The 16839-nt window shown below is 35.7% G+C and overlaps 3 protein-coding genes across 3 annotated transcripts; 1 reads left to right on the forward strand and 2 right to left on the reverse strand.

Annotated features, from left to right (window-relative positions):
* Positions 1–226: 226 nt before the first annotated feature.
* LOC121980728 (eukaryotic translation initiation factor 3 subunit I-like) lies at positions 227–4626 on the reverse strand. The gene is made up of 9 exons (XM_042532911.1): positions 4380–4626; positions 3966–4181; positions 3439–3566; positions 2699–2818; positions 2514–2603; positions 1703–1789; positions 1524–1603; positions 588–677; positions 227–491 (listed from the first exon to the last, which is right to left on the reverse strand). The coding sequence occupies exons 1-8, from the start codon at positions 4561–4563 to the stop codon at positions 602–604; spliced, it is 981 nt and encodes a 326-aa protein (XP_042388845.1). The 5' UTR covers positions 4564–4626; the 3' UTR covers positions 227–491; positions 588–601.
* A 669-nt stretch (positions 4627–5295) lies between these two features.
* Positions 5296–6483, forward strand: LOC122001078 (NDR1/HIN1-like protein 13). Its single transcript, XM_042555691.1, has one exon. It carries the CDS (start codon positions 5434–5436, stop codon positions 6109–6111), a length of 678 nt encoding a protein of 225 aa, XP_042411625.1. The 5' UTR covers positions 5296–5433; the 3' UTR covers positions 6112–6483.
* A 255-nt stretch (positions 6484–6738) lies between these two features.
* LOC121980734 (GDP-mannose transporter GONST1-like) lies at positions 6739–15638 on the reverse strand. The gene is made up of 10 exons (XM_042532925.1): positions 15376–15638; positions 14803–14961; positions 13132–13360; positions 12873–13012; positions 10616–10745; positions 10234–10332; positions 9323–9477; positions 7869–7985; positions 7226–7323; positions 6739–7150 (listed from the first exon to the last, which is right to left on the reverse strand). The coding sequence occupies exons 1-10, from the start codon at positions 15384–15386 to the stop codon at positions 7107–7109; spliced, it is 1182 nt and encodes a 393-aa protein (XP_042388859.1). The 5' UTR covers positions 15387–15638; the 3' UTR covers positions 6739–7106.
* Positions 15639–16839: the final 1201 nt, after the last annotated feature.

Here is a 16839-nt window from a genome sequence, read left to right on the forward strand (position 1 = left end):
ATAAATCGAATCGATTTTCTAAATCCATACTTTTCGTATTAATTGAAATATGTTAAGTTTCAATTTTTAAATAAATTGAATAAAAAATAAACATAATAAAACAAGTTGAATTTAAATGATAAACCAGCATTAAGATAAAATTTATAAAGATTTGACATTTCAATTTGGTATATTTGTCTAATAAGGTCATACTTTGGATTGAAGAGAGTAAACAGCTCTGATCTAGAGTAAACTCAAGTCCACAAAATATGATTTTCTTTAAAAAAAAAAATACAAGGTCAATAAATTCATTTTCAAATCAATTGATATGATGTGAAATTTCAAAATACTGACATTAACTTCTAATCAAAGACATAATATAACAAGAGCAAAATAAATGATAGATAGTCCTCTTGCAAAGAAGTATTATCCTATCGGAATCACTCGGAGCGCAGCCAACTGAAACTCTTCCCGGTTCCTCCTCATAAACCAATGAGCCACAATAAAGCAGCCTGAGTAACGCACATTAGCATTAATCAGAAATCATAGCAGCCACGAGGATGTATTTAGCCATTTACGATGTAAATAGAGAGGGGGTATAATGGCACCTCGTATACTATATTCACATTCTGATACTGAAGTAATCTGGGTCAAAGTGATGCAGTCTCACGTAACCATCTTCACCTCCACTCGAGAAACTAGACATAATAAGAATCAAACAAGATCGACATGAGCAACTAATAATCCAAACTAGCGTCTGGAATTTTGGAAAACAATCAGACCAGTAACCCTCATTTGATGGGGCACAAGGGACAAAAAGAGAGAATAAAATGGGTTTAGGGTAGTGTTTTCATATGGTAGATACCATCAAAAATATGTTAAGTATTCTCAAGTCTCAGCAAAACATGTTATTCAAAATCCGTTGTGCTAGGGTAGTTGTTTCATTTCATGAACCAACCAACCGTCCAACATTACAAGGACTCGGAAGGGGTTATAAGTCATGGTTCAGAAGATGGAAATACTAATTATGTCGATGCCATATCAAAAATAGATAAATATTAGCAAAACCAAAGGATCGGCAACAGTTATTTCAACTATTTAACAATTATGATAAAAAGGAGCAATGCCATCATCTACAATGTCTTAAGAAAGGAATGGAATGAGGGAGGTAAATGAAAGGTTTGATTGCGCTCTCACACATAAGAATCACTTCACAAGCTCTTAGAAACAAAAATGAAAAGGCTCAACAGGCTAATAATATTCAAGATAAAAGGCAAATTAAATTAACAACTGGAAGTCAAGAAGAAAATATTTAGTGCAAATATATAGATACAACAAACACACATCTAACACTGCAGACAAGGATAATTGCAGATAGAATAAACAAATCAATACAGCACGATACATCAACTTAATAGCCTATATCTACTATACGAACATGCAGGGGGAAGAATTAGGTTAGGATTAGATAGTAGTTTTTTTTATCAGACAGTTAGCATAGTTGAAATTTAGCATGCTTATAAAACAGAAGCAGTGCAGCAAACCTTCTCCCATCAGGGTTGAAAGCCAGAGCATTTATTGGTCCAAAGTGTCCTTTCACGCCACCAATTTCTTCTTGAAGATTCTATTATTAAAAAAAATGATTAATAAAGATCTAGTTTAAAAACATAATATAAATTATAATAGAGATCATAGCATTCAGGAAACTAACAAAATAGTTCACCTTGTGAAAGAATTTGGCCTCAAATTTTCCTGCACGGCGGTCAGTGGTAGTGACATGTACTGCTTCTTGGCCTCCTCCAATAACCACCTAAATAAAACCAATAGACGAAGCTAAAAATCAAGAATTCAAGACCTGCAACACTATAAGGAGTGCCAACTGCCAACTACCGACTGTAAGGAAAAGTTGATGTGACTACCCATATAAATATCAGATTTACAAGGATAGGCATACAATATTTACTAACTACACTGTTGTTTACTTTCAAACTTTAATTAATTTCCAACATGAGAAATTCCCATTTAAATAACAATGTCACATTTGCAATTCAAGACACTGGATCACAACATGAAGTCATATAATGTAACCAAGTATTCCACACTCCATATAAAGCATAAGTTTCCACTGTCCCACATTATCATACAAAAAACAGTGTGTCAATATCAAACATAATGAGAGAAGGTAGTGTGTTAAGCCATTACAAAGTTTTTGAATGCAAGGTTCAAATTACAATATAGCTATATTGCAGGTTTCAAGCTGCACATTGAAGCTACAACAGCTCATTTAACGTAGCTCTGTCATAAGGTATTGCTTTGTAGGTGAAAAGAAAATGTCAAGGCAAATAGGGGGAAAGCTTTAAAAAAAAGGCAAATCTACCAAAACAAAGGAAAATATCTTTGTTTATGTAAAGTGGATGCTTTTAATTCCACATTTCTTGCATGCTTGGTTGCTTTCATCTAATGGAAATTGACAAAGCAGAATCAATCAAATGAGAAGGTAAGCAGAAAATATTTTGTTGCAAATAGTTGCTTACATGATCAAGAAGTGGAGATACTGCACAAGCATTCACTGGACGTTCTGTCACATACGTCTTGAGAAGAGTCAAAGTTCTTGCATCCCAGAGCTAAACCAAAGAAATAAGAAAAACGAAATTTATGAAGAAAGTAAACAAAAAATTGAAGTGTGAGATAAAAATCTCTAGATAAAAGTGGTTGTCACCTTGGCAGACTTATCTGATGAACCTGTTAGAAAATGAGAGCCATCTGCAGATTTAGATAGGGAGGTAATCGTTTTCTGATGACCAATTTCTTTGTCTACCTCCTTCAGCAGTTTGCCAGTCTGAAAAGTTCACACAAAAATACCACAATGAATACACATGTTGCCCAATGACAACAAGAATGAAATTGACTGTGCTGTGATGAAGAGTTGGGCAAGGTCTTGACTAATTAAAAAATGAAATCAAATAAGTCTGATATTTTATATATCTTAGATTTTGTACTGCTATTCCTTGAAACCGATTTGATTTCCTTGGCTCATCAAGAATGAAATGATAATTAAATTAGATATGATAACAATGTCTTATAATGATATGTTGCCAAGCGGCATGAAATTTCCTTGAAAGATAAGAGCCACCACAAAACATGGCAAAACATGAAAAGTAGACCATGTGAAAGAATGATATATTAGGAACCGGTACAATAATTCTAAGGGGGACTAATATGGTATCAGAAGAAAAAAAAAATCCATACTTAGCTAACGTCACATCATCTAAACAGCAAATTTACAGATTAGAAGATAGAAACATCCATCAAGTCTTTGGTAAATAATTCCAAGAAAATGAATAACCTTGTTATATATGTAATACATGAATGTGTATGATACCAGAGGAAAGCACGTTAGTTATAGTGAAATTGTTGGAAACTATGAAAAGATATAATGAAAAATATAAACAAACCCACCTCAGTATCCCATACACGGATCACTGTATCTTCACCGGCACTAATTATAGTCTTGTTTAGCGGTCCCCACACAGCCCTATTTATACGTCCCACAGGCCCCTTAATCGTGAGGACCGATTCAGTAGTTTCTGCATAAACAAACATCATGAAATGACTGTCCTATAACAGTGAAGAAGATGGTGAGAACAGTAAGGTTATACATAGGTGATATGACTGATCATGGTTCAAGTCAAATCCTGACTTCCTAGGAATACAAAGTCATTGGACTAGAACTGCTAGATTAGTAGATTGACTATATTGACTAATCTGACGATAAGCAATCTATAGTGCTAACTATACCAGCGTGAGCAAATTTCAGTCATGCATGAACCTACAAAGTCATAGTAGTTCAATAATTATCTTATACATTCTCGTGGAGCCTACCTCAATGCCAAGGCAACATTATGTTGAAGAACTTAGATATGTAGTTAAGATAAAAGCTAGCATGTTCAAAGTGTAAACAAAGTATATTTTCAGACAGTTCATACGTTCATTTGGATCCCTGGCAATTCGCTTCACTTGAATGGTGGATGGCAAGCCCATGAATGGATCAGTCGTGACTACAACAAGTTTGTCGCCAACTGAGAAGTCCACAGATTTAGCTGGAGAGTCAAAATTAAAAGAATAAAGCTGAACTCCATCCTGCACATTCCATAGCTTCACGGTCTGATCTGCGCTCGCCGTGATTAAACGCATAGAATCCCCTAGAATCATCAGATTAACAGCATATCAGCTCCACATCCAAGGTAAGAAAAGAAGAAAAATCTGTTAAAATTGGCGTCCCGAGACGGAAAACCCCTAACTTCCTTCCCGAACAAAGGCATATAAGATATGTCTTATCAACCAAACCTTGTCAACAAAAAAGCTATGCAAACGGGAGCAGCGGCGGAAGAGGAACTCACGGGAGACATCGCAACACCAGACGGCGCCATTGTGCCCACGATAAGTACCGAGCCTCTCTCCGTTGTCGGCAAACCAAACGTTGGGTGTGTGGTCCTTGGCGCAGGAGAAGAGCAGATCTCCCTCCCGGTTGTACCTCAAAAACGTTAGTGGCCTCTCGTGGCCTTTCATCAAAATCGGCCTCATGTTGACTGCTGCTGCTCCTTCTCCTCCTTCCTCCTTCCTCCTTCCTCCTTCCTCCTGCTGCTGATTCGCTCCCCCAAACCCTACTTCTCTGTTACTTATATGGGTGGGCGACTTAAACAAGACCCAGAATTGAGCCGGTTGCGTCAAACGCAGCCGTTTCGGAACGCACAATATGAATTATACGGGCCTTAAACGGGCTAGCAAAATCTATTCGGCCTTTCCAAGACATTTTATTAATAACAAGTAACGCATTGATTTTAACACCGATAACGTCTTATAAGTATTATAACGTTAATATGGAAGCCCTAACTCATTGTTCTGGTACATGGTTTCTTTTTCTAGTAGGTCTACGCCAATTTTCTCCCTTTTTTTTACCCTTTTTAGTAACATTTTCCTTAAAATATTAGAAACACGGTCGGACTTGCTCACAACCTGTTGCAGCTGGAATATAGCAGCATTAATTTAAAAACCAAAATTCCACTAAATAATTAATTCCCAAAATATTTTATTAACCGGATTCTCCTTATCAACACCACAAAACACAAATAATAATAATAACAATAATAAATAAATAAATAAATAAAATTTAGAAAATCCATTGCATTGTGATTTTCTTCAATAAATTATTAACTCGGCTCGAACACAGTGAGACAAGCGTATCCACGTGTTTTTGACCGATTGTAAGGTCAACTCTCCGTTCGACGACAACACATCAAACCGCGCCATGGCCCATGACCGCGGCTGGCCTGAAGCTGTTTCCGCCACTACGTGTGCGGGTGTTCCCCTTTTTCCAACCCTTCTCCTCCCGATGCCATCGCCTCACTTCCTTCCTCTGGCTACTCTTCCTCCCTCACCGCACCCCTACTTCCCATGTCGGAGCCGGAGCAGACACCGCCCACAACCAACGCCCTGCCCGGCCCCGTGCCCCAGCTCGGCACCTTCGTCGTCCAAGTCGCCAAGGACCAGGTCTACCGCGTCCCCCCGCCGGAGAATGCCTACCTCGTCGAGCGCTACTGCAAACGCACCAAAAACCGCCGCCGCAGCCCCGGGCTCCTCTGCCTCATCTGGATCCTCGCCGCCGCCTTCCTCCTCCTTGCTGCTACCTCCGCCGCCTTGCACTTCGCCTTGCGCCCCGCCTTCGCTGTCCAAAGCCTCTCCGTCCAAAACACCACTGAAACAGAGTACGATCTGACCTTGAGCGTCTGGAACCCTAGCCGCGCGATGGGGTACTCCTACGCAGCCGGCGGGAGCGCGGCCCTCGTCGCCGTCAGCAGCGGAGCCGAGATCGCAGCCGGGGAGACGCCGGGGTTCGACCAGGGGTCCCGGAGCACGACGGCGATGCCGCTGGCTCTCCGCGGGTCGGGCGCCTCGCCGCCGAAGGGAGCCGCGGCTCTGGAGTTGACGGCGAAGTTGAGGGCTCGGCCGAAGCTGGGAAAGTTGAAGCTTTGGAGCATGAGGATGGAGGTGACTTGCGGTGTTCTGACGAGTGCCCTAGCCGGAGATGGTCGCATCTTGTCGCAGCATTGCGGCACCAAGCTCTGGCTGTGATTGACGCGGTAAACTTGCAAGTTCATATTCAAAAGCATCAACATTTCTTCATTATTTCAAATCCTGTTCTTTAGATTGCGTTCCCTTTTTGCTCAACTTCTTCTTCTCGTGAACTGTTCGAGTTTGAATCATGCTTGATGCGTGTGCTAAGATTGTGAGATAGTAGGAAATCTGCTGTCAAAACAAATATTCCCTACAGTGAATCATGTAAAAGTTTTTGCCTTTTTTTCGTCTAATCATTGAGTTCATGCTGACATCTAATTGTTTTCTAGCTACATACTCCTCATCTAAACAAATTTTTAATAACTGTTAAATGTTATCTTATTTGATTTATGATTAATTAAATCTCTAAAGTATATATAACACTAACTAAAAGAATTGTGCACTTTAAGGGCAGGCATTAACTTTCATAATTAGATTAGTCAACTCAATTTGAGTTTGAGTTGCAAAAGAATAATTTTTTATTAAACAGATCGACTTGAAATAATTAAACACATATGCAGATCATTCAAGTAAAACTTGTACCAAACTCGATGGCAATAAAAAAAATCATACACTCGAAAGTTAGAAACAAAAGCTAACTGAAGAGAAGCGGACACCACAAGTAATCCAAGGGACTGTTTGAAGAACTTTAGCAGACAATAAGAATCATTATCATTCAAAAGCATTTTCAATTAAAAGTAAATTCAGATAAAACACAACAAAATAAAACTAAGCTTGAGGATTGTCTTCCTTTTAAAAATAATTGAGGAAAGCTAAAAATGGAAGGGAAAAAAAAGGAGAGTATATATATAGAAATAGTACATAGCTTCTCGAGATTGAATGATGATTCCTTAACAAGGAAACCTCAGTGGCATTGAGGCCTTCAAACTCTTTGTTTGCTACTCGTAAGTTTACTCGTGTAATCATGCCATTGCTATGATAGGAAGCATTTTCATTATCATGCTTCATAGTTCTTTCTCCGATAGAAGTGGTTGTATTATACTGTTATGCAATTATCGCATTTTTGCTCTAGCAAAAAACACACCAGCTAAGAGACCTGCAGAGGTAGGCATAAGCTCCTCCATTAAATGTGTGCACAAACAGAATGCCTAAGCTCAAAATGAAAACTTACCAAAAAGAATGCTGAACAGATTCTCTAAGCTGGTTGGAACTTTGAAAAGAAGGATTCCAGCAAGTGAAAGTGGAATTTTATTGAGTGATCCTACAAGACTGCAAAATCCATATATCAGCAAACAATTACCCTAATCAAGCCATATACAAAACAGTATCACCCATGATCAAAGATTGTTAATTCCACCATGGGTCAACATGTGCTTCACTAGGCAGGAGGATTATATAATATAAGAAATATAGAGAAGTCTATCTAATCAACAACGTAAAAAATCAATGATTTGGTTAAGCATTCTGGCTTTTATATTGAATAATATGTAAACATGAGTCTCAGGGAAGAATACATCATCCTCAAGCTGTGATGTTCCGACTATTTTGGATTTGCTGCATGGATTTTCTCCCGCCATTGAACTATATGCAAAAGATGTATAACCAGTGACAATATGGGTACCCAACATCCAAAGTGAAAGTATGCATGGGGGGTCATGACAAATGGAATGCTGTTGATATTACAAAAATAGGAACAAAAATAAAATTCAAATGGAAAACTAAGTCCTATTGAGTAAACAAGTTGTGTGACTGGGATGGATTGGAAATGAAGCCTAATAAATTTAATTTGACAAATGATAGACGTTCTGCCCTACCTGTATGTAGTTGCACCTGTCTGATGAAGAAACCACATTGAAGTGAAGCTGATAGCAAGACCTAGAAAACCACTTAAAGTTGTCACCAGCCAAAACATAGGCATCTTCAAAAGTGGCCTGCCAAATCACTAGTTCATAAGCCCAATAAAGAGAGTGTTTCAGGGAATTATAATAAATTTAATTGATAAGAGCAGCAGCTTACAGCCTTACACTTCAAATATTTACTGGTCAATGACTCGATATATTTCACTAGTTGTTAGCTAAGACTAGAAATCTTTTAGTCCAAGTATCTAACACAAAATTCAAAGGTATCAATTTAAATTTTAATACTATATATTCATAGACAATTATTGCGCATATGCAATAATTATCAACTAAACCTCGAGACAATCTTTGCTGTTCAAAAATGTGAGACATCCTACAAAACCGGAGTAATTTTGCAAAGCAACACGATTATTTGGTCTAGGAAATACAACATTGCAAAACAATAGACGTGGATCTCAGTGCCAAAGGTTGTGCTAACTGCTCAGTCCAATGTTATTATTCCAAGAAGTTTGACTGCCTGATACTTCTTAAAGAGTGGGTAATATGATAAAAAGAAGCGGTAAATCTGACTAGCTAGAATTTGACTGCCCAAAATCTGAATTTATCTAGCTAAAAAATTAATTAAGCTAATTAAAAAATTAATCAAGTATTATTAATAAAATGAATTAGATATTATTTTTGAAATTAAATATGAAAATAGATGATATAATTGACTCAAAATATGATATTACTTGAACACCTTTAATAATAACCCTAAAAATTAAAAAAAAAAAATCATTCTAGCCGGCTAGATTCTAGCCATTTAGCATTGTCCAAAAAAAAAAAGAATGATAAATAACAAGAAAGGACAGAAAATTGAGGAAATAGCGAATATAACTTCATTAATAGTCAAAAAATGACCTATCATTGGCTAGTATGTTACGCTGCATCGAGTTATTCTAGACATCAGATATCACAGTAAGTTCATGTCCTTGATTATGTCAAAATTTTAAACATGGAAAACGGTTAAGAAATGACAGAGAGCTAGCGGATAGGACAAAGTGATATAGAGGAATGGCAAGCATAACTTGTATTTAGATATTTGTTTTTCATTTCTTTTTCCAAATAGTAATATTAGAAGTGTCATAAAAACAATTATGTATTAGAAACCCATTGTGGATTCTACTATCTTCTAAGAAAGCTTCAGTTAATATTAAGGCTTCAGCAGAAACTAAGCATATAGTTAATTATCTGAGAACTGATCAAACTGCCATGATAAAGTTTATGGTTTTTTTTAATGTCAATTGGAAGCAAATGCCATAAAGACAAGATAATTCCAGTTCGAGAATCAAAAACTGAAGCAGCTCATACTAAAAATTACTACTGGATATTAAACAATATGTAGTAAGAGAACAACATAAACTACTCACGTTTTATAAAGATAGTCGACTTCATTGGAAGCAAATATTAGTAGAAGTCCCAAAGGCAGAGAAAGCATGTTATTGAGTATAACCATTGAAAACTCATTTAAGTTTCCAGATTTGGTTACTTGCTTTGCGGTGTCCATAACTCGCCGTAGGGTCAACTGTGGTGTAGGAAAACCTTTGTCAGTTCATTGAATAAAAAACAAGAAAATTATGTCAGATTTACTAAAATCTGGTAATCAAGTGTTGTACATTAAAACATAGCATAAAAAAATGCAAGGTCATAGTAGCACACTTTGAGTTCTGCAGTTATAGGTTCAATATAGTCAATGAATGAGCTGCAATGCTTGATTCCAGTGGAAATTTCAGCAATATGGAAAGAAAACATAAGTATGGCTAGTAAGTTGCAATGTTCAGCTGTTACCTTACAAGGTCCAACATGTCAATTTAAGTATAATACACAGAAATACCACAAATCAAACAAGCTATCTCAACTGATATAAAATGACTTTCCCCTTAGGAAGCATGTATGGATGGAGTCACTAACCTTGATTAACTAATTGCATATAAATCTCTCTTTGGACACACCCAAAAATCTTCCTGGTGGTTTCTTGCTCATCTTAAAAACAATTTTGGTAAAGTCGCTATTATATCATTACTCAATTGGCTACTATCAAAGAATCAGTGTCCAATATGCCTTATTCATCTAAAAATTCCACATTTATTTAACAATGAACAAAAACTCAAAGAGGAGAAAAAAGTCCAAGAACTTGTGCCACTACTGTTCTCTCACAGTTATAAGTTTAACGTTCAAACAAAATAAGAAGTGAATAACGTGACTCAGTGTGAGTACTGATTGGTAGAAGCATATGATGATCTTAAAATTTGCTGAGAAAATAAGAAACATAAAAAATGACCGAATAGAATGCCGTCAGAAAACAATTTAAAATCTGCCATCCATAGCCAATAGCATGAAATGATAGATCTGTTATCCCCCCTGAAATAGCCGAAATAATCTGCAGAAAGAGTCAGTGGGAAATATTAGGGAGGTAATATGTTACACCACAATGTAGGATTGTTAAAGAGTAATGTGACTACTTCATGAATGGAACATAATCTACTTTAAAATGAATATCAATGAACAAGCTAAACGAAAATGTCAAGCAGCACTAAACACATTTATTGATAACCTAACGCCAAGAAAAAATTTCTTATCTACTTTAGTCATATATGCACATAGTCATCATTTCACGCCAGTGATATATACTTAGTTATTTTCTACACTTGATAAGGAGGTACCATTAGAATCAGAGCTGTCCACACTTTCCCATCATGATGCTTCATGAAAAGGTACATTTCACCAATAGCAGTTATGACATTGGTGGCATTCTTAAGAACTGTTACCATGGCAACATTGATGTATTTTAAGCTGCAACAGAAAAAAAAATTCCATTAGCATATTATCAGATAGAAATATTAAGAATAGTCATGCAAGATAATGTTGTGGTGTGGGTCACTAGTGCAAGTAGGCTATAAACAATAACAAGGTCTACTGGGAAATAATGCAAGATTGATCAAACACAAACAAATAAGAAAGATACACGGTACTGCCAATATTCAAAAAAAAAAAAAACACTCATAATCGGAGGAAGTATAAGTCCAGAGATGCTCGCTCGGTTTTGTTGGCACACAAAATCCATAATGTCATAGAACTAGTACCAAAGTCCACAAATACCGTCAAGACCTCAAGTGAAAGCCTATAAGAGTTTATATAGAGGCAACTTTATTTGGGTCCAAAATAAAGAGGAAAGAAAAACATGGAGGAAAGGAAGAAGGGAGAGGAACAGTCCTTTTTTACTTGGAAGGGAAAGAGGACCAAAGTTTTTCCTGTCCTGACTCTATAGTCTTTCCAACCAAATAGGATGAAGAGGAGAGGAATAGCAGGCCAGCACATTCACCGAATGATTGAGGATACAGGCTAGTAGTTGCTGACTAATCTGGTCAGCAAATATCAACCAATGTTGTCAACTATCACCGGTCAGTACTATTATTCAGTTATTCCAGCCTTTTGTTTCTTTTCCTCAAGCAAAAAGAAGGATGGTTTATCTTTCTCAGTTCCTTCTCCATTCTCTTTTTTCCTTCCCTTCTCTCCATGTCAATATCATATCATGGTTTCTTGTCCTAATAGCAAGAATATTCAAATCTGTGATATGAAACTTGTCTGATACTTATGTGTGAGTTGGAAGAAATACATCATTCTTATTCAATACGAAATGAGACAAACTGCACCTTATATAAGACTTAACACAGTACATAATTACTAATGCGGGACTTCTCTAACACTTTTCCTCAAGTTGGAGTTCCACAAACTACAAAACACGATTGACTAGGACATTAGATGAAGATATCAAGACACAAGTGGGACAAGTGGGCCTCCTTCTAACTATGATAGTGAGATGTTGAAGTCAAAAACTTGGTTTGTGCTTTAAAAGAGCACATCAAACATTATCTTTTTTCCTAACTTGAAATTGAAGGTGTTGCATCATCCATCAATTAAAAGCAAATTGGAGCCAAAAATATTTTAATGGAGACGTAAAAGAGGAGAAAATATTGAGAGAATACAATAAAAGTTGACCCTTACTTCAAGGGTCAAAAGGAGTTGTTGAAGAAGAGAGTTGAGTAAGTAACAGCATCTACTCGAGAAAAAATAAAGATATTATTGAAAGAGAACAAGAACTCAATATATCCTTCTAATAAAAGTGTTGCGGACAAAAAATTTGGATCAAGGTTTCAACATCTCCTGTAAGATAGGAGGAATGACATGAGAGAAAAGTAAATTCATAATCATTTTACTCCAGGAGAGGTAGAATACAAGAGAATGAAGAATGTTATGATTATGTGAATCAAATGACTAATCTTACTAAAAATATTTTAAATATTGCACATCAACTTTATGTTTTTGATTGCATAAGCAGAGTAATTTTTTAACCACTAGAAAGTTTAGATAATGTGTTTTTTTCCTTTCTTTTATTGTTAATTATTAGTGAGCATATATGCATTCAATTTCTTGGTCAAGTTACTATACTTAAAGTCGTGCTATTCCAAATACAATAAAGATCAAATAATTTTCGTAGTAATACCTGCATATACATCAAATGTACCCAGACACAATACCTCTAGTATTAATGTAAAAGATAAGGACTTAGAGTTGGTTCATGATGAAAACTTACAGGTCCATTGGTTACACTTCCATTAGCTTTCATACATGACCTTATGGTAATGATATAATTGTCAGAGGTGTATAATGTGTATAAATAATTGATCCTCTTTTTCTTCCAGTTAAATGGGTTGGAATAAACTAGAAGGAACTACAAATACAATATGCAGCTAAACAGAGAATGGAAATGAAAGTAAAGAAGATTACTCTATTTCATCTCCTGCTAAGCCTAGCAATTTTTGTTTCATTCTTATTTAAATACTACCTCTCAGTTTTTATGCATGAAAAGCAGCCAAAAGACCAAGATCAGAGAAATTTGAATCAAGAAAATTGTCATACCTAAGCATGCTTGTGGCAAGCATCCCAACAAATATTATATTCACCGGTAACCAAACTTTCATTAATTTCCAAGTGAGTGGTTCCGTTGATACTACACCAAATGAACTCAAAGTGGAGACTAGTATAACTGAAACGAAGTTCTGCAAGCCAAGAAGTTGCATTCAAATGTAAGCCATTTTAGTAGTTTGATGTGGTAATGAATTCAACATGATGATGTGTAGAATAGAAGCAAAGAGATGATGACAGTATTGAACCACACCTGGTAAAGCATTAGCGAAATCCCAGCACTAAAATCATAGCCAGACAACACAAACTTGTTCACAAGTATCATGCTACATGATGACAAGCAGTAAGCAAGACCAGATAGAAAAGCTTGGTTATTCAACTTTAGAGGCCTATTGTAGCGAAAAGGTTTATCCCTTCCATTTTCATCTTTACCATTTTCCAAGTCCATATCGTCTTCAAAGGATTTTACTCCAGATAGTGGCCTGTAGATGAACATAAATGATCAGAATTCCGCTACATGAAATCTACCATTTTTAGATATATGCATAAGATCACAAAAGAAGATGAATCATGTAGCAAATATAAAATAAAATGAGAAAAAAAGACAATAAATTCTATCACTTAATTATCCCATAAAACAATAGAAATATGAGCACGCAAGAAACATTCACCAATTTATCAAAGATCAAAGAAATCAGTTTTCACTATGCTTCATTTATAGCACGATGACTTAAAGTTTTGCGCCTGTAGTGAATTTTTGATCGGGTTTTGAACTTTTTTGCAAAAAACAAAAAAATTGTGTAATCAGTATAAGTGGAATTTCTTGGGCAAACATTAAAAGACTGCCCTTACTTATAAAAATCATCAAAAGGCACCCTTTTTTTTTCTATTAAACGATAACTCATTTTTGTTTTTTTTTTATCAAAAGGGAGCCTCAAATCTAATTTTTCCCAAGATCAACCATATAAAATCAGTTCAATAGGAACGGTTTATTGGCTAGTTTGGTTCATTAAAAAAAAAAACTCAACCCAATGTCCCGATCTCATCAGTAGATTAACTCTTAATTTTATAAAATAAAAATAATCACATGCATAAAAATATATGTAATTTTAAATTTATAAGAAAATAATTTTATATTTTTTATAAAGCATTTAACAATATAAAAAGCTAAATAGGTCGAGAAAATTTTAAATTCATAGATTTTTTTTATATTTTAACACAATAGAAAAATAAGAGCAAACACAAAATAAAAAAAATAAATTTACTATTAATCCGATTAGTAAATAAAATTGTAAGCTTACAAAAGAAAAAATAATCATACCCACAAAAGTAGAAGTTAGAATTTACAAATAATTTTTTTTTTTATTTTATAAAGCATTTAGCAAAAAAATAAAAAGAAAAAAATAATGACTTCTATTGAGTAGAGGTAATTTGTTGAAAAATTAAATTTGGAGTGCCCTTTTAATAAACAATTAAAAAGGGGCGCCCTTGGATGATCTGACTTGGGGAGTCTTTCACCATTTTGATTTTTGCCAGAATTCCTTTATAATTGTGCAATATCAGAGCAACAAAGTGAATCATGGATTCCTTACACTAACAGATGTTGTATATAAATAATGATCAGAAATGTTTACCACTAAAATTGCTCAGTTCAACGAGAAATTTAGCAATTAGTATGGAAGAATGAAAAAAGCAGAAATAAAATGGAGGAAATAAACTGAAACAGCAAACGTTAAGAAAATCACATAAGGTGCTGAAAGTTTAATGTAAAATGTAAAAGGAAGAATTGTTTTTAAGTTGCAAAATGATCTTCCGTAGGCTTAAATATCTGAAGAATAAGCACAGAAAATAAGCAAGCATCTTGGAAGAAAGGAGAAAATTGCTAGTTTTTACGTCTGAAAGAGATGATAAGTATCAGTCTTGCCTGCTAACATCTCTTCTTCCGCTCACTACAGCACTTGTTGCCAGACCTAGTAGACTTCCATTCTGATCATGGCCAGCCATACCTTTTCTTTCATCACTTATAAGAAATTCAGTGTCAAGTCTTCCATAATGTCCATCGGGAGAGCTCGGAGAAGCATGCCTGGTAATTGAAAGGGAGTCAGATGAGTATCTTTTGGTATTTCGCCAAAAGAGTAAAACAAGTGCCTATTAAATAAGTAAGATGCAATGCCACCCAATGCCGTATTCGCAATATGTGTGCTAGCAGAATTAGTGGGAAAACAGAAGAAAGCGACTTGGGCATTTTATAATCTAGTTCCTCCTTCACCACAATCTACACAGAGGTGAATCCCTCATTTGGTCCGTGGGCAACTACAAAACCCAGTTAAAAAACCCCAGAACAACCAAAGTTCATTCACAAATATCAATCCCAAAGTACGCCACAACCGGTATAAATTATCCAACAGAAAAGAAGGAAACTGAATAAAGTGATTCGGACTTCCAGGGTCTGGATCAACAATTCAACCTTACAGAAAGAATTCGGGGCAATGCTTACCTGAAGTCCATCAGCCGACACGAAAGAACGACTATCCCGAGTACAAACCACGGGAATCCTCTCCAGTTTCAACGAAGCGAGAGAGAACGGCACCGGCACGGGGAGGAGCAACAAAAACAAATCGCCTTCTTAAAAGGAAGAAGACGACGACGCAGTAGAAGTACAAAGCAATCGAATTCAAAACACCGCCACCACTCCCCGTCACCAAGACCAAACATTTAAGAAATGCAAACTTCCATACTCGGACACAGAAACCCAGCGACATACCGAAAGACGACGCGCTTGGTGGGTCGTGGGTCGCGGGTCCTGGAGGAAGCGTCTAGACCCACCCAGGAGGACAAAAATTGAGAAGCATTCCCTAACGTCACGAGGGACGGCCAGTCGAGTGATCCGAAAGAATAACACGTGTCCCGAATGAAAGGAGTTGGAAATTATTTATTTAATTCCTAGAACTGCTCTCAGTATCATTTTTTTAATAATATAAATATAAGTTATTTATCGCCGACTTTGTGTACTTATAAGAGTAGAAACACGATGGCCACGGGAACTCAGGTAGCAGATTTATTATAATAGGATGAGAAATTAATTTTCGAAAAAATAATTTAACAGTTGGCTACAGACTGATTCTAGAGATGGCATCTAATACGTAGAATATGGGTGACTTAAAAGAAAGGAAAATGAAAATTAGAGTTAAATAATTAAATATAAAATGTTTGATGATTTTCTTTTTCAATTTTCAAATGGCATCTAATACGTAGAATATGGGTGACTTAAAAGGAGAATCAACTTGACGATTTTAATATTTTTAGATTTTTTTTTTCTCTATTGCCTTTTTGGTGAAGTTTAGTCAACTCCTCGGAGAATGGCCCCATGTTTAAAAAAATGAACTGTCAACTTACAAAAACTTCTCTTGTTATAGTATTTTTTTTAACTCAATCGGCCAGTCAAATTTTAGCATAATAAATGTCATTTTATTAATAAATTTATTTCCATTTTTTTACTTTTTATTTTTATTGTTATTATTTTAAAAAATTGATCAGGTCCAGCCCCACTGTCTTGTTTCAAAATATTGTATTGCATTTGAGTCGGGCTGTGCCTGACTAACAAGGACATTTGATGGGCCCGAAAGGCCCAAGGCGTGTGGGCTCAGCATAGGCACGCCTCAATGATGTAATCATAAAAACTTTATATACCTTCAGTCCATTGAAAAGAAATCTTATTTTTGTTATATGGGCAAAAGTCAAAAGTATGTCGTAGCAAGAACGGCTGTATAGCAGCTATAATATATTCGATCAGTTTATAATTTAAATAAAAAATAATAATAATAATAAAATGTACCCTCGGTGATTTAGAAAAAAATGTCATTTTTATTTTTGTCCTTTTTTATTATAGAATATATATTTTTTCAATCATTTGGTTTAATTACTTTTCTAATAGAAGTTTAGTTTGATTTGTATGATAAAA

The sequence above is a fragment of the Zingiber officinale genome, chromosome 1B (genome assembly GCF_018446385.1).
Source record: "Zingiber officinale cultivar Zhangliang chromosome 1B, Zo_v1.1, whole genome shotgun sequence".
Classification (NCBI taxonomy): Eukaryota; Viridiplantae; Streptophyta; class Magnoliopsida; order Zingiberales; family Zingiberaceae; genus Zingiber; species Zingiber officinale.